The 23,495-nt window shown below is 39.1% G+C and overlaps 1 protein-coding gene across 1 annotated transcript in view; it reads left to right on the plus strand.

Annotated features, from left to right (window-relative positions):
• BASP1 (brain abundant membrane attached signal protein 1) overlaps positions 1 to 5,748 on the plus strand; it is a 42,875-nt gene extending 37,127 nt beyond the window's left edge. Inside the window, exon 2 of the mRNA XM_084881360.1 lies at positions 4,158 to 5,748. Within this exon, the coding sequence (XP_084737486.1) occupies positions 4,167 to 4,868 (702 nt within the window). The 5' untranslated portion in view covers positions 4,158 to 4,166 and the 3' untranslated portion in view covers positions 4,869 to 5,748. The remainder of the gene's footprint in view (positions 1 to 4,157) is intronic.
• Positions 5,749 to 23,495: the final 17,747 nt, after the last annotated feature.

The raw sequence follows: 23,495 nt of genomic DNA on the forward strand, positions 1-23,495 counted from the left end.
ATATCATGTGAAGCCAAAAACATAGTAACTATGGGATCATAGGAGAAATTCTGTATCAGTCATTTTCTTGTTTTCTTTTATACACCAGTTAATGCACACCAATAATTTTCATTGTCTCAAAATCTTGTTGCTCACTCACTGTAATACTGTAGAATGGAGAGGTGTCATGGAGTATAATTGTAGGCAGAATACAGTGAGGATAAGCCCTCGTGGTTTTGGAATAGTTAATGCCTACAAACTCTAATTATGCAATGCTGCCTTTTTCTGAAGTGGGATAATGCTATAGCAGTGGTTTGTGTTTTTCATCCAAAGACTTGAGTAACACTAACTAAAGGATATAACCAATAATGTGCTATCAAAATGAAGATTTAACAATTACAAGTGGTGATTGCTTACATATCAAAACATTTAAAATTCTGTATGTGGGCTGTTAGTTAACCAATAGTTTTGCTTGCTACCAAGAGGCAGAATGGTTCTTTAAAGCTATCCTGATGACCTAGATCTCTGGGATGCCTAATGGCATGCTACTACTCAGCCCTGCCTCAAAGGACTGAAATCTTAAAACTGGTGATGACAACTCTCTTGTTTCTCCTATCCAGCCTCCTTTTGACCCAATGTGTCCCCTCTTCTCTCTCACCTACATGCAACTAGACTATTTAGTAAGTGTTATATTTCAGGGGCTAAAGAAAGGAAACAGTAAGTGATAGCTTCCAGAAACTTCACATTTCATTGAAAAGCCATAAAAGTAACTTCTATAATGGTTAAAATATTGATTAGACAACTGTATGAGTATGTAGGGCTGTGCCTTCCTATATCTTAAAATACTGGCAGTTTTCTTGACTGAAACCAAAGACAGTGGGGCTGAGAGAACCGTGTATTTTCACTTGGTAGCAGTCATAGGATTTGAGAGCCTCTGTCCCTGGAAGGGGCAGAACTGCCTGCCCTTTCAAGAGACTACTTAGGACCAATCAGCCCAATGGCTCCACTCACCATAGCAATGGGAGTCTGCCAAATTGGGCTCCTCTCTTAGCACTGGAGAAAGAGAGATTATTCAGGGCGCGGGAGGAGAGGGCTTTCTGATTCATAATACAGTTGCTTGAGCTTTGGTGCAAAATGGGATCAAGGTGTCAGTCCTACTCTGCTGGATAATGTCATTCTTGTGTGCCTCTGTGGGTGTAAAATAAGCTTGTGGAATAGACTATTGGCTTCAGTTTCTATAAGTAAAAAATATATATATATATATATATATATATATATATATATATATATATATATATGTAATCCAGTGGAGAATTAGATTTTCAGAAGAAGCAATATAGGGGATTTGGAGAGACTTTATTCAAAATGAGAAGCTCTCTCTCCCTCCTTTATGTGATTTAATGAATCTTTGTTCTTACTGTGCTGAAAAGACCTTGTGTTGATATTCCCAAAGCTAAGCTGTTGGCATTTAAAACCTATAACTGGCCTGAAGCTCTTCCAATTTATAAACTCAAAAAATCTTCTAAAATGTCACATCCCAACAGCTCTGTAAAAATGGTCATATTTCCTACTTTAGTTATTATATCCACCCAGAATTCTGTGCTGCAGTGTTGGTCTGGGTGTTTGTGGCTAGTGAATGAACAAAATGCAAAGATTGTTGTTTCCGTGTCGTCAGATTTAGGTTTAAGGGATTTCCAGGGTGGATTACTAGTTGCTATCTCTCTCTCTCACTTTTTTTTTTTTTAAACTTAGAAGTTCCAACTTTCCACATCAACTGATTTCTTTCAAAATTAGAAGTAATAAAAAGAGAATAATAATTAAAATGTGCCCATCACATACTGTAATTGCTTTAGGATCACGATACAAAGCTGCACTGGCAAATGGGTGATAAAATGTTTGGGGATAGAGAGCACCTGAGGATCTGAATTTTATCATTATCTTGTCAATATCTTGAGTTCTTAGTCATTCAAGATCTGTACGAACCCCAGGTGGGTAACATTCCTGAGATGAGAACTCTGCCCATTTGCAAGCTTCTGAGTGGAGTTCCCTTTAACCTCCAAGATGGTGCCTTCCTGCCTCACCTAATTCTGTTGGACTCAGTCTTTTGCTTTTACTGCTCCTTGAAATTAGCTAGAATTTCCATTTGGGAAAAGGAAGATGCTACTGGGATATTTACTATCTTATGGTACTGTTGAGAAAATAAAATAACTGTGTTTAGGATTAGGATGGTGCCTAAATCCATGAAATAGTTAATACGTTTGAAATTATTTTATTTTACCTTTGGGTGTAGGCAAGGTTTTCACCCATAATCTCTTGGGAAACAACCAGCTATCTTGCCTTTCCAGGGTTCTGGTGAATTCTATAAGCCCCCCTCTGATACCTCACTATAACACACAAAAACTAGCAAAAGGTAGAAGTGTTGGTTAACTTTTTGTGTTTGAAAAGCAAACAGGAATGGAAACACACTTTCTTACTTATAGCTGGATTATATACAATCATTTCCTACCCAGAAAGGAATCACAGATGGGCCTGACAGAAAGAATAGAAGGTGGCCCTAACTATGTTTCAGAAAACCAATTTTAGTAACGCAGATTTCAGGTTTGTGAGCCAGCATGACTTTCAGCCTCTGGGATAGCCATATAGAATTTCATGCTGTGTGTGTCATAATGCGGCGGCCCTGTTACATTTACAATGTACACTTTGTCTGCTATTCTGTGATATTTTAAGTTGGTGTATGGGTTTCTATTATGGAATTGGTAGGCCATCCTAAAACAGACCTGTCAGGGTTTCTATTTCTTAGGTATTGTGACATATAAGAGCTGTAATTATTTTGACATAATACCATTTGTGCATTTGGCTAATTAAGAATTCAATAAAAGAGTTCTAACTATAATTTAAAATACCTATCTAATTTATTTTTTGTCTTTATATTTTGATTTATGGCCTTTGTGATGGCTTATAGGATAAAGATAGATTTAATTGTATTGTTTCTACATCTTATTTTTCCACTTCTGAGGGAGAAATAGCTAAAGATTAAGTCAAACAGAGCCCACTGCATATCTCAGTTATGACCAAAAATCACTCCTTTTAAAAAAGAGATATGTGAGGGAAATTCTTTCTTTGATACCGTAACAAAGGTTGTTCTTGGGAATAGAAACTAGTATTTTAGACATCTTTTGGTTTATTGCTTTTTTTACCCTCCTCCCCCAACTATAAAGTCTCTCCAGACAGGAAATTAGCATATAGAGTGGGGAGACAAGTCTTGACTAAAGTCAGAATTCTCAGTTAGCACTCTCTTATCCAACACCTGACTTTTATATGTAGATATAGATTTACATGAATAATGGTGTTTGAAAGAAGTTTGTAGTTTGAGATTATTTTCTTGAAATTTGTGAACTGTGCTTTGTTAAAATGTACCCTTTCTCTGGAAAGCATTTTAAAACTACTAAGTCTTTTACTAGCTATGCTATGGTCAGAAGTGGCTGCTAGTGTCATTTTGTACCCCTGTTCAGTATTGGGTATTTGAGTTCTTTATCACTGACAGCTTAGTCTTTAATCACTGAATCTTTGACCTCAGCTTGTTTCCTCAACTTGCACTGACTAGACACTATAACTGAGCTATTATTATTATTATTATTATTATTAATTTTTACCATTCACTGTTTTATTTGTAATTTTAGCAAAATACATGTAAAAAATCCACCATACTGATCATTTGAAAGCGTACTGTTCAGTAGTGTTCTGGACTCTTTGTAAGGTGAAGCCTTTTCGTTTTCATACTTGAAAGACTTCTTTGTCCGTTCTGGCTGCTATAACAAATCACCGTATAGCAATTTAAACAATAGCAATTTATTTCTCACGGTTCTGGAGGCTGGGAAGTCCTACGATAGAGCTGTGGGCAGACTCTGCTTCCTGATGGTGGATGGCTGGTTCCCCCCTGTGTCCTCACATGGGGTCAGGAGGGCATGGAGCCCTCCGGGGTGTCTTCTATGCCAGCACTCCTCCCCTTCCTGAGGGCTCCGTCTCGATGGCCTAGTCACCTACCAAAGGCCCCAGCTCCGAATACCAAACCATTGAGGGTTACCGTTTCAACCTCTGATGGGGCAGGGAGGACGGACACAGATATTCAGTCTAGAGCCACCAGTAACACCGCTCTGTTCCATTTTGTGTTGTTCCAGAACTCCAAGATGGGAGGCAAGCTGAGCAAGAAGAAGAAGGGGTACAACGTGAACGATGAGAAGGCCAAGGACAAGGACAAGAAGGCCGAAGGAGCGGGCACGGAAGAGGAAGGGACCCCGAAGGAGAATGAGACCCAGGCGGCCGGGGAGACCCCCGCAGTGAAGGAGGGCAAGGAGGAGAAGGCGGAGAAGGATGCCCAGGATGCTGCCAACAAGCCCGAAGACAAGGAAGGCGAGAAAGACACAGAGGCGGCCAAGGCGGATGCTCCGAAGGCAGAGCCCGAGCAGACGGAGGGAGCAGCCGAGGGGAAGCCGGAGCCCCCGAAGGAGGCGGAGCAGGCGGCCACCTCGGGCCCCACTGCTGCGGGCGATGCCCCCAAGGCTCCCGAGGCCGAGGCCCCTGCGGAACCAGCCAAGGTGGATGACAAGAGCAAGGAGGGAGGGGAACCCGCAAAGACTGAGGCTCCCGCGGCTCCTGCCTCGCAGGAAACGAAAAGTGACGGGGCCGCAGCTTCAGACTCAAAACCCAGCAGCACTGAGGCTGCCCCCTCGTCCAAGGAGACCCCAGCAGCCACGGAAGCACCCAGCTCCACGCCCAAGGCCCAGGCCCCTGCAGCTCCCACCGCCCCTGCAGCCCCCGCAGAGGAGGTCAAACCTGCCGCCGAGGCCCCGGCCATCAATTCCGACCAAACCGTGGCGGTGAAAGAGTAACAAGGACAGCCTCTGGGAAAAGAGATCACAGCTTACACAACCTGTTTCTCTCTCTCTCTCTGTCTGTCTCTCTGTCTTTCTCCTATACTAACTTGTTTCAAATTGGAAGTAATGAAAAGTATTGCCCAAGAAAAAAAAAAAAAAAGAAAGAGGAAAGAAATGAAAAAGATGTCCCATCAAAGGAGGGAGGGGGGATGGGGAGAATCCAAATAGTATTTTTGTGGGGAAATATCTAATATACCTTCGGTCAACTCTACCAATCAGTCCTGGAGTCTAGAGGTCAATGTCTGAAAGTACTCCGCCACTCAGATGGGCTCCGTCTTCTGCAAGGGGAGTAAAGGGGGTGTTGCGTTTGATTCTGCCCACAGGGCCCTTCCAAGGCAATCAGATCTTTATGAAAGCAGTATTTTCTGTGTTTTCTTTTTTTAATTTGCAGCCTTCCTTCTTTTGATATTTTTTAAATGTTTGTGGATGAATGCCAACTTTCAGACAGCCCACTGAGCCTGTCCACATGTATCTCCATGCCAAGGCTCCATTCCTCCTCCCCAGGTATTTTTGGGAGTAACACATTCTCTCATCCAACTTAGCCTCCCTAGATTTCTCATGACGAGTTAATGCATGTCCGTGGTTGGGTGCACCTGTAGTTCTGTTTATTGGTCAGTGGAAATGAAAAAAAATAAAATAAAAAATAAAAACGTCTGCGTTCATTGCAGTTCCAGTTTCTCCTCCATCCTGTGTCACAGACACCAACACACCACTCATTGGAAAATGGGGAAAAAAATTTAAAAAAAATAACAAAAAAATGTACAATGGATGCATTGAAATTATATGTAATTGTATAAATGGTGCAACAGTAATAAAGTTAAACAGTTAAAGAGAAGTAATGATGACTATTGGTTTTCTTTTGCCACCCCTTCCTCCTCCTTGGTAACCTCAGTGGAGCACAGAGCAATGCATCTGGCATTTTGGAATCTATTTGCACAGAAGTATAAGGCAGTATCCTCATGTTTTTGTGGACATTACTTGTTTAAAAAATTAGTTGCAAGAGTGTCATTAAGTTATCTTGGAAGAAGCTAAACTGAAAAGCTACTGTCTATGGGTATGCACCCTATAGAAGAATGGGTGTGATTAATTTACTTCAACAGGATTATTTTGAATAAAATAAGCAAGTGACAATAGATTTGATCTTGAAGGTTGGTAAGAAAAGAGTTCTAAGATCTTACAGAAACATCGTATGTATGTACTGCAAGTGGTGTTGTATCCCTTTATTCATCAGACTAGAGGTCCGATGCACAAAGATTCATGCAAGAATGGGCCTTCCTCACCCTGGCTGCTTGCACCGTGTTCGCTCCGGCTGGAGCTGCCTTTTCACTCCAGCCCAGAGCTGCCTTTCTGCCTTCCCACGCTGCCCAGAGGCCCTGAGCAGGTGGGGAGGTGCAGAACGCCCGCCCCCTGGCTGCTTGGCGCTTCCGTATGCAAATTAACCCACCATCATTGTTGGGTTAATTTGCATATTCACTTCTTATTGGCTGGTGGACGATTCAAAGATACAGTCAATTTGCATCTTATTCTTTTATTAGTGTAGATTTATTAGTGTAGATAGAGCCTGGAAAGGGGCCCCGTGTTGCGAGCAGGCAGTGAGAAGCAGCAGTGTGGAAGCAAGCACAGAGCTGGCCTTTATGTGACCAGGTTCCTGTCCAGGTTTTGCCACTCCTTATGACCTTTAAGTCACTTCTAACCTCCAGACTTCCCTGCCTTATCTACAACTGGGCAAAGGCTCTATGACTTCTTAGGAAAGACTCCTTTCAACTTTTGAAATACTGAGTTGCTTGTGTGTATATCTGTTGGCAATTTTATATTATGGGTATGTATGTACTGACAGATAATCACCCCCATACCCTGATTTATCCCCCACACTGCTCAGTTTGCTCAGGTTTCACAGATTCTGTAGATGGGGAAAGGGTAGGAGAATTGGTGTAAGCAATGGCTTAGGGAGGGGCCAGGCTTGCACATCAATTCTTTAATGTAAGACAAGAAGGAATTGTCACTTAGTTCTTGGTAGTAATTTTGATCTTTTCTAATTGGATATTAGAAACCAAAATTTGAATATAAAACATTTAAAAATGACTTAACCCTAGCCACTGTAAAGATTGCTTGAATCAGTTAAATGTCATAGGGAATTTTCTATAGAATTTGAGAAGGGCCACTATACAGAAATTTATTCCCAAATTGATGTCAGCAATACAGTAGATGAGGATGAATCCGAAATTGTTCTTATGCATTAAGTTACACATGCTTAAATAAAGGGGAACAAAATTCCAATTTTGGAGTGACCTGCAGTTTTACCATACATAAGACGTTGCCGGGGTGTAATAATGGGAAAGAAGAAGTGAAACATTAGGCAGATATACTTGTGGGTTTCATTCATGACTATGATCACCTTTTGGAATTTTTGGTTCTTGTTTCTATAGTGAAAAAAATTTCACCACTTAATGCTTGAAAGCACAGCATATGAGAAATATGTAAACACAAAACCACCAAGCAACTGTTTTAGGTATGAAAAACAGCAGAGGACTGCCCAGATTATTACCGGTGTGTCCCAGAATATATAAAATAGCTTGGGGGTAGGTTGGTGATAAGAAGACGACAGATTGAGTAAACCATGGAGGACATTTATACAGTTACTAACATTAAATAGCATGTACTTCTTGCAAGTAAATATGCTTGGTGCAAGTAATGTCTTTTCATTCACTTTTTTAATTTAAAAATTCATTAGACATTTTGGTGATTAGAACAATCAAATCAGCCTCCTGGATTAACATTTATTACTGTAAATGACTGTTTAATGATGAATAAAACTAAGACATTTTTTCTCAGTTTATTTACACTTAGAATTATTGAGTTGGGTATAGGAGAATTAAAATCTGAGCTATATATATATTTTTTTCTTTTATCACTTAGAATTGTGTTCAAACAAGAGTACATAAATGTGGTCACCAAAGTATTTAAATCAGAACTTTAACCTAACCATGCCTCACAACATGTAATTTTACCACACCTAAGAAAAACAGATGTAATTTGAAATTGTATATTCAACAGGAAATGTCATATGCATGGGTGATTGGTGATTGGTTCACCAGGAAGGAAACAGTGTTGGGCATTCAAGTTAATTTTGGATTAACCTAGATTGTGCCCTCCTCATGAATGATCTAAAACAAAGGGAAGGCAATGCATAGGCTGTGTTTAACAGGCAAGTCAGCATTATTTGGGAATCCACCACATTTGACTGACTAACTCACAAGTATACATCTCTCTGAAAAATAAAGGGGTTTCAGGGTCTAACATCTGCGAAGTGCTTATGAGCATGCCGCCAGGAGAAAATTAACAGGAATCAGAATAAGCTTGTTCAAGGTTGCTAGCTTGGTTTTTCCACCTGAAGGGGCTGACAATGGCTCTGCATGATGAGGATGGACCCAAATCCATAAGAGTTGGGATGCACCATGCATCCCAGAATGGCCTTACCTGGTGTCAACCCTAAGAGAAGACATCTTCAGTTGTCCCTAGCCATTAAGGGAGAGGTCACACATGACCACGATGCAGGCATACCACTCACCATTCTTGAAGAGACTCCAGACCCAGGTCTAGTGCACAACAGGAACTTGATCTAGACATTCTTCAGCTGCCTAAGTTGGGTAAATTATTAGGTGCCAGCAACTACACAAAGTTCATTTTCAAAAAGCATCCTGAACCTTAATTTTCATTAAATGAAACATCAAGGAATATTGAAACAATGTCCTCATCAAAACATACCCACTGTCAGATATGGTTGTGGTACACCTATTTTTTGTTGCTCCTTTATACAGATAGGGCACAGCAAATTTCATTCATTCCATTTATGAGGGGGAGAATCTATTTGTACAATTTACTATTTTGGTGTTATCCAACATCTTGTCTCAGTATTGATGGGGTTAATCTTTATTCTTTTGATTTCTATTTCGCTTTTTTTTTTTTTTTTTTGGTGTAACAGTGCAGTTATTTTAAGTTTTATTTTAAACTAATTTGCACAATATTGAGAACTGGATGCATTTTAAGAATATATCAGCCCTAGCCAGTTTGGCTTAATGGATAGAGCGTCAGCCTGTGGACTAAAGAGTTCCAGGTTTGATTCCAGTTAAGGGCACATGCCCGGGTTGTGGGCTCAATCCCCAGTGGGGGTGGTGATGGTGGTGATGGGGTGTGTGCAGGAGGATGTCTTTTTTTTTTTTTTTTTTACCTCCTGCTAATGGGAATGTAAAAAGGGCAATATAGGAAGCTTTTGACTAAGGTCTTTGATTTTTTTAAAAAGCTATTCCTTATCATGAGCTTATATATTTCATATCTTTTTAATGATATAAATGTTAGTGTATGAAATCTCCAGGAACCATGAGTCCCATACATTTCTCCAGGTTTTCTCAGTCTTCATTTTAAGAGCAATTTGCATTCTGAAGCTGTACACTTCCATTCACATACATATTTCAGCCAATTCCTAGAGCGAATATTTTTTTGAAAAAGACCTATGACCTTGAAAAAGAATACTTAGTTTAACTGTACACATGGAAATAGAAAAATTAAATAACAATATCATTTACCTCTATCTTCTCTACACTTGACCTTCAGATTTCCCCAAGGCCAAATATCACATTTGTTCCTCATTTTTCTTTAAAGGTGGTTTTTTGTTTCCTCCGAGTTTCCCCCTGAGACCAGGGAATTTCACCTTTAATAGCATTCACTTATAAATTAATTGGCCTTATATAATGTATCATTTCTTTTGTTTTAACTGAGGTAAATGGTCAAAGGACAAAATGATGGAGCTACACGCACAAATTTAGAGTCAGAGATATGTGTATTTGCTTTCTTCACATATGCTTTTGCTTGTTTAGTCCAGGATTTAAGAGAGTAAGCTTGGGGAAGATATATCCACTTTGAATACACTTTTGAGAACAAAAAGAATGGGGAAGAAAATGGAAACTAAAACCCTCCACCCTAAAAAGGACAGCAATCCCCTTAATGGAAGGGGAAGACTACATGTCCGCACGTTCCTGACAGAAAGAGCTCTGTTCTGAGATTTGCCATGAAAAGAAGGGGCTGGCATGTCTGATCATAACAGCCTGTTACGCAGGGTTGGGTGATTTGATCTGACAGATGAACCACATTAAAATTGCTGAGGAGAAGGTCCTGGAGCAGCAGCGAACAGTGTTCAGCCTACTCTGCCTGACACAGGCTAAGAATAGAGCTGCCTCTGGGCTGGAACCGCCCCCGGCAGCACACCAAGTCTGACTAGTATGCAAATTCCCCACAGGGTGGTGTGTGTGTGTGTGTGTGTGTGTGTGTGTGTGTGTGTGTGTGTGTATGTGTAGGAATAGAGACTATATTTTGCTTGCTACCTATTCAGCTGCCTTCACTTGCAGGAGCTGAACTTGCCCTGATATTCAGAGCACATTCTACCTTTTCAAAATAAAACACACACAACATAGTGAAAGTACAAAAACAAAAATAATATAATTAGGCCGAAACTGATTTGGCTCAATGGATAGAGCGTCGGCTTGGGGATTGAAGAGACCCGGGTTCGATTCCGGTCAAGGCCATGTACCTTGGTTGCGGGCATATCCCCAGTAGGGGGTGTGCAGGAGGCAGCTGATCGATGACTCTCTCTCATCCATGTTTCTAGCTCTCTATCTCTCTCCCTTCCTCTCTGTACAAAATCAATAAAATATATTTAAAAAATAATAATAATATAATTAGGAGGCAAACTAATTAGAGTCCCTCAGAAAATGCCTGCTTACATTTCTGATGTTAGTGGAACTTTATTACAATGTTTTTGTCTTTTGTTTCCTTCCTTCCTTATTCTGTTTCCTCCACATTTTGTCTTTCCCATCAAGTCTTCTATTTTTTGGTCAGTTAATTAAATTTTAAAGTGATAATCTCCCTCTGTCCTTTTGCCTTCTTTTCTCCCTTCCATCACCTTCACACTGAGGCAAAACTGCTTATACCGAACCAGAACTATGAAAACTACAAACAACTTTGATGTGCAGTTTGTAAATACCCTTTAAGTGTACTGTTCTTTCTGACTTTGCAGAACTCTTATTATTTACCAGTATTTGTTCAGGAAGAACAAATGTAATTTATCTGAAATGTACCCATACTTCGCTTATCTCTATCCCCACCCCCATGCTCTATTATCTGTAAGAATAACAAGTAAGGTTGCCCATTCATTTTGACGAGTCAGAAACTAAGAGAAACTCTCTCTCTCAACCCTCCATTATACAATACATCATACCCTAATGTTTCCCAACCTTTATTGTCACCACTCCGTGGGAGTGAAAAAATAATCAGGATTGAGAGGGAAAAGTCAAGACTTTATACTTCAATATATTCCATTTGAGGTGTTTTATAGGCATAGAAGTGGACAGACTGAGTAGCCACATGGATCTCAAAGGATAGAGCTGGACCAGAAATGGTGAATGGGAGAGATACTTGGGAAGTGGAGATGCTACAATCCTATTGCAGGGATGGCAGACATCTTTGCCTGATGATAATTAGTCAGCTTGTGTGCTTAAACACCAGAGGAGGGAAGCCGGCCTGCACGTAAAATATAAATTCTTAGACAGAAGGCCAGATGTGTTTTTAGGAAGGCACTGCATGCCATATTTTAACATTTTAAAGTTTTTGCAAAAACCCCCACAAAAAACACGTTGTCAGGCAAAAAGAAAAGGCGACATTTCTCCTGCTCTGAAAGCAGATGTTGTATCTTGTGATTGATGATAGATGCTGGGGTTTCACTCATTGGGTTTGAGATGGAGTTCTGACTTTAATTGTGGATAATCCTACTGACTTACCCTCTGCTTCATCTGTAAAATGGTGGTTCTTGTGGGGATGAACCAGTTTATAGTGCCAGGCCTTTGGTAAGAGTTGTTCACATTTTTGCTTTTTTAAAAAATTACTTTATAGAAATCTCAATTTTCATAATGCTATTTTCTAATATCCCTAATTATCTGTGGATTTATGGATATCATTTTAGTTTAATCTGCCCTAAAATCTTACTTGTTTTTGGTTAAATTGCCATTTTTAATATACATATACATATACATATACATATACATATACATATACATATACACATATATACATATATATACATATATATACATATATATATATTTTTTTTTACAAAGAGGAAAGGAAAGGGATAGAGAGTTAGAGACATCGATAGGAGAGAAATATTGATCAGCTGTCTCCTGCACACCCTCTATTGGGGATGCGCCTGCAACCAAGGTACATGCCCTTCACCGGAATTGAACTTGGGACCTTTCAGTCCACAGGCTGATGCTCTATCCACTGAGCCAAACCTGTTGGGCTGCCATTTTATTTTAAAGTAATTTTTCCTCTTGTCTGAATTAGTGCAAGGGGAAAGCATTGAGTACTTGGCATAACCATGTGTGGTGCCTGCTCAGCAAGCAGCTGGTAAGTGTGTACAATGTGAGGCATACTTTCTGACTTGCTAGTCTGAATTTTTCCACTATTGCATATTTTATTTCTGCTTTCATATAAGTGTTTAAGAGGCTAGATTTTTCAAAAGTCTGACTTACAGAGCAAGAGAGATGCTACTCAATTATTGCCTTGAGGAATTATGCTTTGGTCATCAAAGGTTTATATATTCACTGTTTTAACTGAAAAAAAAATCATAACTTAAAACAAAAGGTTATTTGTATGTGTGTGCTAGAAATATGGCTGAAGTTCCAGGTGTTGTTTGTCGAGTTAATCAGACCTCTAACAGGGTAACATTACTGGAGAAGTACTAATGTGGTTTGGGAGGGGATGATCCAGATAAGGGCATGGCTAATACACCATATTTATTAGAGATAGGAAGAGCAAATACAAATTGGACTGAGGCAGTGGTCAGCAAACTCATTAGTCAACAGAGCCAAATATCAACAGTACAATGATTGAAATTTTTTTTGAGAGCCAAATTTTTTAAATTTAATCTTCTTCTATTGCCACTTCTTCAAAATAGACTCACCCAGGCCATGGTATTTTGTGGAAGAGCCACACTCAAGGGGCCAAAGAGCCGCATGTGGCTCATGAGCTGCAGTTTGCCAACCATGGAACTGAGGCATTGCATATTTAGACTCAACCTTTAGGTTATTTTAAGTACATAAGTGGACAAACAGGTGGCAGTTGGTGGAGAGCACATCTCTGTAAGTACATTTGCATGTGAATGTAAGTACATATAGGGAGTGGAAAACAAACAGGTTGGAGGAATGGACAATAATCACCAAGCATCAGTGGTCTTGTGAAAGGGTTGAATGACATTCAGTGCAGCACAGGAGTGACATCTCCTGAAACGGCGGAGAATAAGCATTATTGCTATACTCAAGGTAATTTCTGAAAGAGTTTGCATATTTTCCATAAAACTAGAGTAGCGCTAAGAATGGAAACAAGATTAGACCTCCCAAAGTTGTTTTTATTATAAATTTTCTAGCTATTGAGAAAAATGTATTTGTAATCTTGGATCACTCATAGCTGGAGGAAAAATCCTTCATAAGTAGACATTCCGAGTTAAAATCATAAACAGTTAAGAACTGAAGCACTTCAGTAGCCATACCCATGCACATTATCAAAAGTAAAAATTAGCTTTTTGTTCTAAAGAAATGCTTTCTTTAAAAAAAAACAAAAACAAAAAAACAAACCAGTAAAATATTATAAGTATATTTTGTGAAGTTCAAACAGCACAATTTGTAAATGCATTAGTATACCCCTCTTAGCTAGGGGTGAAGGTCAGGCTAATGAAAACTCATGAGCATAAGCATAAATCTAAAAAAATTCTTATATGAAACCTACTTTTCTCTGTTCAGTCTTACAACACTGGATTGTTGCAGCAAGCTCTTCTTGCTGAGGAGTCCTCTTTTATTGTCACTGCTCTATGGTATTTACCTGGAGTAAACTGTTCCCTGAAGAAGCATACTCTTTTTGGGCTCCTCCTACATAGAAATTCTATGTAGAGGGCTTCTCACACTGGAGATTTAACCCAGACTCCTGCAGAGAGCTGCTCTGAGAGCACTATGGAATGATTGTTACAGCCCTGCACTCTCCCTGGGCTGGAGGGCGGGGAAGAAGAGCCTTGGATTGCAGGGAGTCATAGAAGAGACCGTACAACCTTTCCTTCCTTGATTGAGATGCTCACACCCTTGGGACCTTGGGTTGATACTGTGCAGGTTGAAATGCATCACAGATATCTTACATTTAACAATATATCTTGGAGATCACACCATATGAGGGCATGTTGAGTTGTCTCGTGCTTTTAAGGAATACCTGGTATAATTTATTTAATCATTCCCCTCTTTAGGAACTGTCAAATTTGGTCAGACATTGTTGTTGTTTTTTTGTTTTGTTTTGTTTTTGTTTTTAATATATTTTTATTGATTAAAGAGAGGAAGGGAAGAAGAGAGAGACAGAAACATCAATGATGAGAGAAAAATCATTGATTAACTGCTTCCTGCATGTCACTTGGGATCAAGCCCACAACTTGGGCATGTGCCCTGACTAGGAATCAAATCATGACCTGGTTTATAGGTTGATGCTCAACCACTGAGCCATGCCAGCTGAGCAGGTCAGACATTGTTAAAGCAAATGTCCCTATATCCATGCCATGTCATCCATGTGTCAATAAACCCTTCTCAGAAATTTTAAGTAAGTATAGCCCGCCTTGCCTTATTTATGACAGTTCAATGAACACCAGATCTATCAACATTCCTCCTCTTTCCTTCTTTATTTCCTTCCTCCCTCCCTCCCTCCCTCCCTCCCTCCCTCCCTCCCTCCCTCCCTCCCTCCCTCCCTTCCTTCCTTCCTTCCTTCCTTCCTTCCTTCCTTCCTTCCTTCCTTCCTTCCTTCCTTCCCCATGTTTATGGAAACATAGCAGCATACTTTCAAAGGAGCTCCCCCACTTCTTCCTCCTCTTTTTGGGATTCCTGGTGTGGGTTCAGCCTATGCTTTTGCTCTGTAGGCCTTACCCATTCTCAGTAGATCCAGAGGGGCTGGGCTCCCTTAAGGTCAGTTAGATATACTATCCTGCGGATGGCTGAAGGGGGGATTGGTATCTGAAAATATGGCTGTAGGCAACATCCTCTGCCTCAGAAATCCTAGCCTAGAAAGATTCCAAGCAGATCTCTTGCAGTTAGGGAAATGTGATTATATTTATTTCAAGGGAAAACACTGGAATTACATTGAGAAACCTCAATTCCATTGAGAAGCCAGTACAGGACATTGTGTCTCTGAGTTTGCACAACATGGAAATAAAATTGATCTTTCTAAATGAAAGTGACCAAAATCTCTCAGGCCCTCTCCATTCTACTTACTCCAGATGGGAAAGAGTCCCTTCAGCAAAAGATTCAGTGGGACTGTGGTTGCTTCTGTCCAAAATTTTTAGTCAGGAGGTAATTACTTTTTAAAAAAAATATATTTTATTGATTTTTTTTTTTTTTTTTTTTTTACAGAGAGAAAGGGAGAGAGATAGAGAGTTAGAAACATTGATCAACTGCCTCCTGCCCCCCCCCACCACCACCACTGGGTATATTGCCCACAACCAAGGTATATGCCCCTGACCAGAATCAAACCTGGACCCCTCAGTCCCCATGCTAATGCACTATCCACTGAACAAAACTGGCTAGGACAGGAGGTAATTACTTTTACTTACTTATTTCATGATAAACCCCTTAAAGATTTAGTTTAACAATAACAGAACAGTTTTAGAAATGGATATAGAATGAGATGCTGTGCTAACTGGTGCAGTTATATAAATGACTAAGACAGTATTTTCCCTGAAACAATTTATAGTTTGGATAATCACACGACAGTGGGATAGGTTTGAAATAAATGAAAATGGCTACTTCTTACAAAATGATTGGTCTTTTCCCCTCAGAACAATCTATTCAATATTTTCAAATAAAGGGTTGAAATATTTCTGATAGTCTTGGCAATGCTGGCAGCTGCCTGTTCCTTGAATTTTCAAGTTCTAAGAAGGGGGAAGAGGTTGTTATTGCACATATTTTCTCAGCAACTAACGTGTCACCTACTCATTTCTATATGCATTCAGCCTCATAACATTAATTAACGGGCACCAGAGGTAAAAATCCTAGCTCTGAAAGACCTGCTGGTTGGAAGTGGGAGGTTGGGGCTTCACAGACTCAATGTCTCAGAGGCCTCCTGGTTGTCTGCATGGTATAGTTTACTGAGTCAATGGCAACAGGTGTCAAGGTTTGGAAATACTTTTCTTATAGAGGAATTTTGCTTATAATGGTATTTGTTTGGTTTGGACTTTGGCTTAAACTGTGACGATCCCTCCATTGGGTCACTGAGCTCTGAGTTGGCGAAGTTTTAGCGTTTGGGGCAAGTTCTATAAAACCTTCATTTGTCTGCAGTGTGAGGCATGGAGAAGGTGGACAGCCATACAGAGACTACAAGTGGCTAGAATTTGTTTCTGTAAGTTGAGGAGCCCTAAGTGAAAGTATATGAACAAAGTTCTGGGTGATTATGAAAAGAATGGCTTTATTTACTTGGGGAAGACATGCATTTCTTACAACTGGCCCTTAATATTGAACTGGCATTGGCTCAGCAAATTGCAGAGTTAGTGCAGTTGTCACAATTCTCTCTTATCTACATAATTAATATTATAGTACATGAGGAAAGCTTTAGCTGAAATAAAAGAGACATATTGACATTAGAAATCTAAATATGGCCTTCATTAAGCAGTTTCTTGTACAACTCATAGCCACTTGGATGCAATTGATCAGATTAAGTAAACATAAATATAGGATAAGTCTTACAATCTTTGGCGAGGTACACAGGGTCAGATAAAATAACCTTAATATAATGGGGAAGTAGAATGAAGGAGGGAGTGTGCTCTCTGAGGTCACAGAACAAGTCACAGAAAGAAGAGGAATATCTCAAATAATTCTAACCTCTAGGTCAGGGCATCTCTAAACATCCTAACACTGTGAATGATCACCAAGGATCAAATATTTGGCTCCAGATAAAAATGAAATTTTTATTGTCACAATTCATTGAAATGGTGTTGACTTTGGGTGGCAAACAAGCTGGGATCAGACCTGCCTGACACTGCTTCAGGCAGTGATGTCAGCAGTAGTATGTTAAATAAATAAATAAGAGATTTGTTTAATGCCAAGTACATAATCAGAAACCAACAATCTCTTTCCATTTGCTTTTCACAACAAGGTTTGTGTAACTTCAGGGCAAAACCCAGAGCAGGTCCCCTGTCAAATCTGAGGACTAGTGAATATTTTATAGCATGGCAGATAAAAGACATGAACGCTGGGAACAATTCCAGCCATTCTCTCCAACCACGGGGAAGTGTTCTGAGGAGATGAAGAGTTTAGGGCAGACTGTGAAATGCTTGGTTCCTTGTAAGAATGTGGTCCTTTGCTCACTGCTGCCCTGCAGATTGGACTAATGCTCTATGAAGTTTGCATTTAGCTGTGTGCTGTTATAGTGTTCTTGTAATTATTATTGATAATAACAACCACCATTTGTTTAGGCTATTTTTTGTGCCAGGCATCATTTAAAGGCTTACATAAATTTGGTTCTTTATCACTGTGGGGTCCTTTGAAACATTTTTCAAAGTTTCAAATATGACTTGTGAACAGGTTTAGATGGGGATTAAGAAAAATTAAATTTGAAAACAGGTCCTCAAACAATTGTATAAATATCCATAGGAGCATTTATTCACAATAGTCAAAAGGTAGAGGCGGGCCAATGTTGATCAATGAATGAATCAATAACCTGAGGTTTTTACAAACAATAGAATATTATCCAACCACGGAAAGAATGAAGTACTGCTATTTGCCACAATGTTAATGAACTTTGAAAGTGAAAGAAATCCAACGCAAAAGGTTTCACATATTGTTTGATTTCATTTATATGAAATATTCAGAGTAGATAAATCAATTGAAACAAAAGGCAAGTCAGTGGTTACCAGTGGCGATGCTGTGGGAGGTGGGAATGGGGTGACTGCTACTGGATGTGGGGTTTCTTTTGGGGTGGTGGCAATTTTTTAGAACTAGGTATAAGTGGTGGTTGCACAACATTGTCATTGCACAAAATACCACTCAACTGTACACATTAACATAGTTAATTCTATGTTATGTGAATTTCATCTCAGTAATAATAACTTCAAAAGACTAAACCTAAAATAAAGCCAAAGAAATCTAATATCCTATAGCACTTGTTCTCACATCTTTTCATTCCCAACTCTCAACACTTCAGACAGGTCCACTGGAAATGAGCTGAGCAGTTGGGTTGGTTTCATTTACTTCCAGTCTAGGTTCAAAGGTCAAGATCACCTTATCAGAAAGGCCTTTCTGGCCTAGCTGTAACAGTGCCCTTATCATTTTTATCCCTTTTACCTTTTGTTTGTCTAGATAGCACTTTTTACCAACTGGCATATACTTGTTAATTTTTTCTGCTTCTCCTCTAGATTGAATGTTATCTCTATAAGAGCAGGAATTTTATTATTTTTATTTGCTGTTGTACCTAGAACAATGCCTGGGACAGGAAAAAGAAGTAAAAATAACACGTATTTGAAGAAGAGATTATATACTTTTGGCAAATAAACACATGAACTAACATCAGTATTGATTCCTGATTTTCTTCAACATTTGGGTTTCCACAAAAGCATCAGATTCATGGGGGGAGGGTAGGTGTCACTTATCTTTTACTTCCAATATCTAGGATGACACCTAGAACAGAGATGATGCTCATTGGGTAGTTTTGGAACTAAAGACAACCTGGTAGGCAAGATAAACATAGGTGAACAAAAAGTTAAATGACAATGCAGAAGCACAATATGATGCTATAGTGGAGGAACGAATCATCTGGGAGTCATTAAATTTCATTTCTAGTTCTGGCTTTTCCCCTCTCTCAGGAGAGCATTTTATCTCTCTGGGCCACAATTTTCTTGTCAATAAATTTAGAAGGTGGGGTCAGATGACCTCTCCTACCCATTTTAAACTTTAATTATTATGCGCATTGTATGTGTGACAGAGGTAACAAGTGCTGTGCACTTAACTAAATGGAAAATTGCCCTAAAAGGGACAGTTATCACTTCAGCTACTCTCCCCACACCCTGATCCCATGACAGGTCTAAAGAAAAAAAGCTGAAGAAAACCTCTTTCCAAGGTGAAATAGTGTAGCTTAGTTATAATTTTGTGAAAGGTGGGTGAGAAGGAGTTTGGAGACATAGTCTAAGCCTTCGGATTATTTCCAATAATCCTTATTTGGAAAAGTGGAGAGTTCATGAAGTTTGACTTACTGATGTAAACTTTTCAAAGGCATTTAACACTCCATTAAAAAAATTCTCAAGGTTGTTAGGATATTAAATGGATCTTTACATCTACTCAGCAGTGAAACATGTCATTGCAATGATTTGTTCAACTAAACTACTGAAATTACCCAAAGATTTATCTTGTTTATAACAATGTACAAAGCATTTGCAAACTCTAAATAAATGCAAACATGGAATTCAAGTTCAAGCAAAAGTTCTGTTCTTCTCTGTGTCAAGTGCTTAAATGTAACAGCAACAGAAATATTATGAAAATAAAAGTCAGGGTTCCGCTGGCTCCTTGAAGACACTGTTTGGCTTTAAGACATTTAACGTGTTTGCTGAAATTTTTGAAATTTGACAATAGGAACCTGGCAGTTCTCTCTTATTTTCAGTATTAGTACAAGAGCAGAGAAGGGAGTTACAATAGATAAAAAGCAAAACATAATCTTGCAAAAGAAAAACCTGAACTGGGGCTGCATTGTAGAGACATTTATGAAAGGCTGGATAAAAATCCATTTAATGATTTTTTTCCCCTCAGAGCACTGTGAAAAATAGATAATCTTGCCAAATTAAAGAAATTCAAGTTCAATTCAACAAACATTATGGAGTACATACTCTGGGACACATATTGTTTTGCAATAAAAACAAAAATGAGGTTGGATTTTTTAAAAGTCTAAATATTGTTGTATAAATACAATGAGCATATGACTAATTTCTTGTTCTTAGTTCTTTTTTCTCCCTTTAAGAAACATTTTTTGCCTTATTTTCATATAGAATGTAATTTTGTTTCATCTTTCTGCATTCTTTAAGATATACATAATTTTCACCACCTTTTAACTTTTATAATTTGTTTCATACTATTTACAATAATATATATATATATATATATATATATATATATATATATATATATTTTTTTTTTTTTTTTCCTCTCTCCCCAGGACTAGAATCTACTCCTCACTCTCTCACATCTCCCACCTACATGAAATCTGACTGAATATTCGATATGGTTCTTCAATTTGATCAAATAAGCAGAGTGAGAGTGTGAACTGGGTTATATAATTCTTGCAACTATTGTTAAATTGTGCATGTTAGTGAAATTCTCTAGGCCTCAATTTCCCTTTCTATAAAATTTATAGGCAGTAAAATATGAAAAAGTAACCTCTTAGATTCATTGCTGGAATCCCTGGTTGAGTTGTCGGAAAGAATAATGGCAATACGGCACAGATGGCTGATGGATGGCAGTCTATTAAGTTGATCCTATATTAGCATACATTGAATGTTTGCTCAGTTGCATGAACATGAAAAATATATCTAAAAGATTGTAATAGAGGTCATGGATTAATTACAGGTCTGAGGCAGCCTAAGATAAAATGTTTAACTGGGCAGCATTTTGCATGTTATTCAGTAATAAAGGCGATAAAGACGCCTGCTTGCTAGGTTGAATACTCCCTAAGAATAAACTGATGAATTGGACAAATCCAGAGACTTCAGCACATCTGTTTGGAGATTGACAAAGGGGATAATTTCCACTGGAGGTTGAATTAGAGACCAAGCTACACCCATTGTCTATGTGACTTCTGAAACAAAACTGGAAGATCTTGAGTGACACTGGAAGATCTTGACACTCAACAGAGAGCACTAAACAGAGTGACACTAAACAGAGAGCAAGACGGTTTAGAAGAAACTGCTAGAAAACCTCCGACAACCCTCAAAACCCCCAAACACAATCACCTTCATTGAAGTCATGTTTGCTCTGATCATGCTTCTTTGAGAAGTTGTAAGTGAAAGATAAGAGAGTTCCTACTGAACAGCTCTTGAATGGAAGTGAAGGATTCGGAGCTGAGTGGTGACAAGCAACACTTGAGATTGCCATTGCCATTGGAGAACAGTACACATACTGATGTGACACAATCAGAAATGGGGTAGTTCCTTAGAAAGGTTACACGGCCTCCTCATGAAACCAAGTTCCTGAGAACATTACATTAGCTCATGTGGTAAGCCTGGCTGCTTGTGTAGTCCATTGTAGTGTCCGCACCCCTATTAGTTGAAATATGTTCAATTCCAAAGAATTCTGCAGTTTTAAGGACTGACAGGGCCTGAAAGCAAATGAACTCTTTCAGGTTAACCTCTTTCTAATTCACTCCTCTATGAGATTTACTCCCAGCTAAAATAGTGCTACCCAGAGGGAGGGAAAGAGTTAATATATTCGCCCTGGAATTTTACTACTCTTAAGATTGATAACGGGTGCCCCATCCTCTGGTGTGTTTGACTGAAAGCTCATGTGTGTTTGTGCAGAGCAGTATGAATATGCTATTTCATGCTTCTGTGTCAGAGTGAATACATTCTGAAGGAAATGCTGTACATTTATGTTTACACAGTGCAAGCTGTTTTTAATGAAATCTTTCCTTGGACTAAGGAAACAGCTCTAACCCAGACCAAACAATATGAGGTACTGGAAAGTATATTTACTTTTTCTCAATATCCAAGCACTCTAATACAGGGCCACCAACATATGAAAGGAGGACAACAGCAAAAAATCTCTTTAAAATAAATTGGTTTTCAATGCACATTAGAACTGTGTGTAGTTTTTGTTTTGGGAATCAGAAACTCTGGGATGGGGCTCAGAATCAGTGTTTTGTTCATCTTCCAGGTGATTTTGATACTGCTCAAGTTTGAAAATTAATGCTGTGTCTGCAACATAGAAGTCTGCAAACTATGTTCCTGGGGCCAGGTCTGGCCTGTTGCTTGATATTGCACAGCTGATGAGCAGACAATGGTTTACATATTTATAAATGGTTAAAAGTGAACACTATTTTGTGACATATAAAAATTACCTAGCATTTAAATTTCATTGTCTGTCTATAAATACAGTTTTATCCTAACATAGTCATGCCCTTTTACTTGCAGATTGCCTGTGGCTACTTTCATATTGCAAAATAAATAAATGCAGAGCTGGGTAGTTGCAACAGCGACCAAATGGCCCATCAACTATCTGACCCTTTCAGCAAGAATTTACTATCTGACCCTTTTCAGCAAGGATTTGCTCACTGCTGCTCTAAACCCTTTGTTCCTTTATCATCTTACTTCATCTCCATCACCTTCTCTTTGGGCCAGGTCTGAGAGTAGTGTGCCATTGATGGTTTCCTATCTGCTAGTGGAACTCAGGGTCAAAGAGCTTGTTATATATCTTACTGATTTTTAGAGAGAGAAGAAGGTGAGAAAGGGAGTGATCAAAACAGAAACACTTTTCTACAGGAATGATACCCAACCAACTGAGCCACATGACCAAGACTGCTAACTTTTGTTTTGTCATATTGTTGTGCAAGGAAGCAAAGCCACCTCAATTTCCATATGCAAACTCGATTTACACATATCTGCTTGGGGTGAACTCTACTTCCTTATCCTTTGCATTCATATTGTTGTTGCAGGGTTTAGGGCATACATTTTCTTAGCATTTGATTATGGATCTGGGTTTAGTAGAAAAGGCTGTGGGCAGAAGATGGGTCTGCTGCTCTTAGCTTGGTAGAGAATGCTTTGGCATGCATGTGGCTGATTATTACAAATTATGAAAATACATACCTGTGGCAGTTGTCATTCGCAATGAGATTATATGTCTATCAAGTTCAGACTCTCACTTCCTGAAAAGGGTGCTCTCTTAATATTTCATGATTTAAACACACACACACATGCTGCAAGCTGACTCAAGGAATAAGAGACCCATTGTACTGCCTTAGGCAAACAAGATGATTCTGTTCTTTCCCTCTGTCCAGCAACCATCAGCTTCCTCTGAGGCACATAGTGTGTTTGATGCTTAATGCTGGCATAATAATCATCCAAACTGTAATTTGTGTTAAAATGAATCTTTTAAATCACTTAATAACGTGCTGAGAAAGTAGCCAGTTGTACATGGTCTACTTAAGGGAACTACTTTGAACATGAAGAGGAATATTTCATTTTGGTTTTAATTTTACATGAATTTAATTATGTGAGTGACTGCAAATGACACAATTTTACTTGATCTTTTTCTTGGGGAGATACCAATGAATTCTCAATTCCTGCCAAGGGTCCGCTGTTAGTGTACCTGTGTGGTTTGCTTCATCACCTCACTGTTTGATTTTAATAGGGCCAGCTGGACTTCAATTCAGTGTTGAGGGAGGAAGGGAGTGTGAGTGTGTGTGTGTGTGTGTGTGTGTGTGTGTACGTGCCCATGTGCCTTCTTATAAAGAGGGAAAAGCTGGCTGAGTCCTAGACTT

Source organism: Pipistrellus hanaki, assembly GCF_964339955.1.
Source record: "Pipistrellus hanaki genome assembly, chromosome: 4".
NCBI lineage: Eukaryota > Metazoa > Chordata > Mammalia > Chiroptera > Vespertilionidae > Pipistrellus > Pipistrellus hanaki.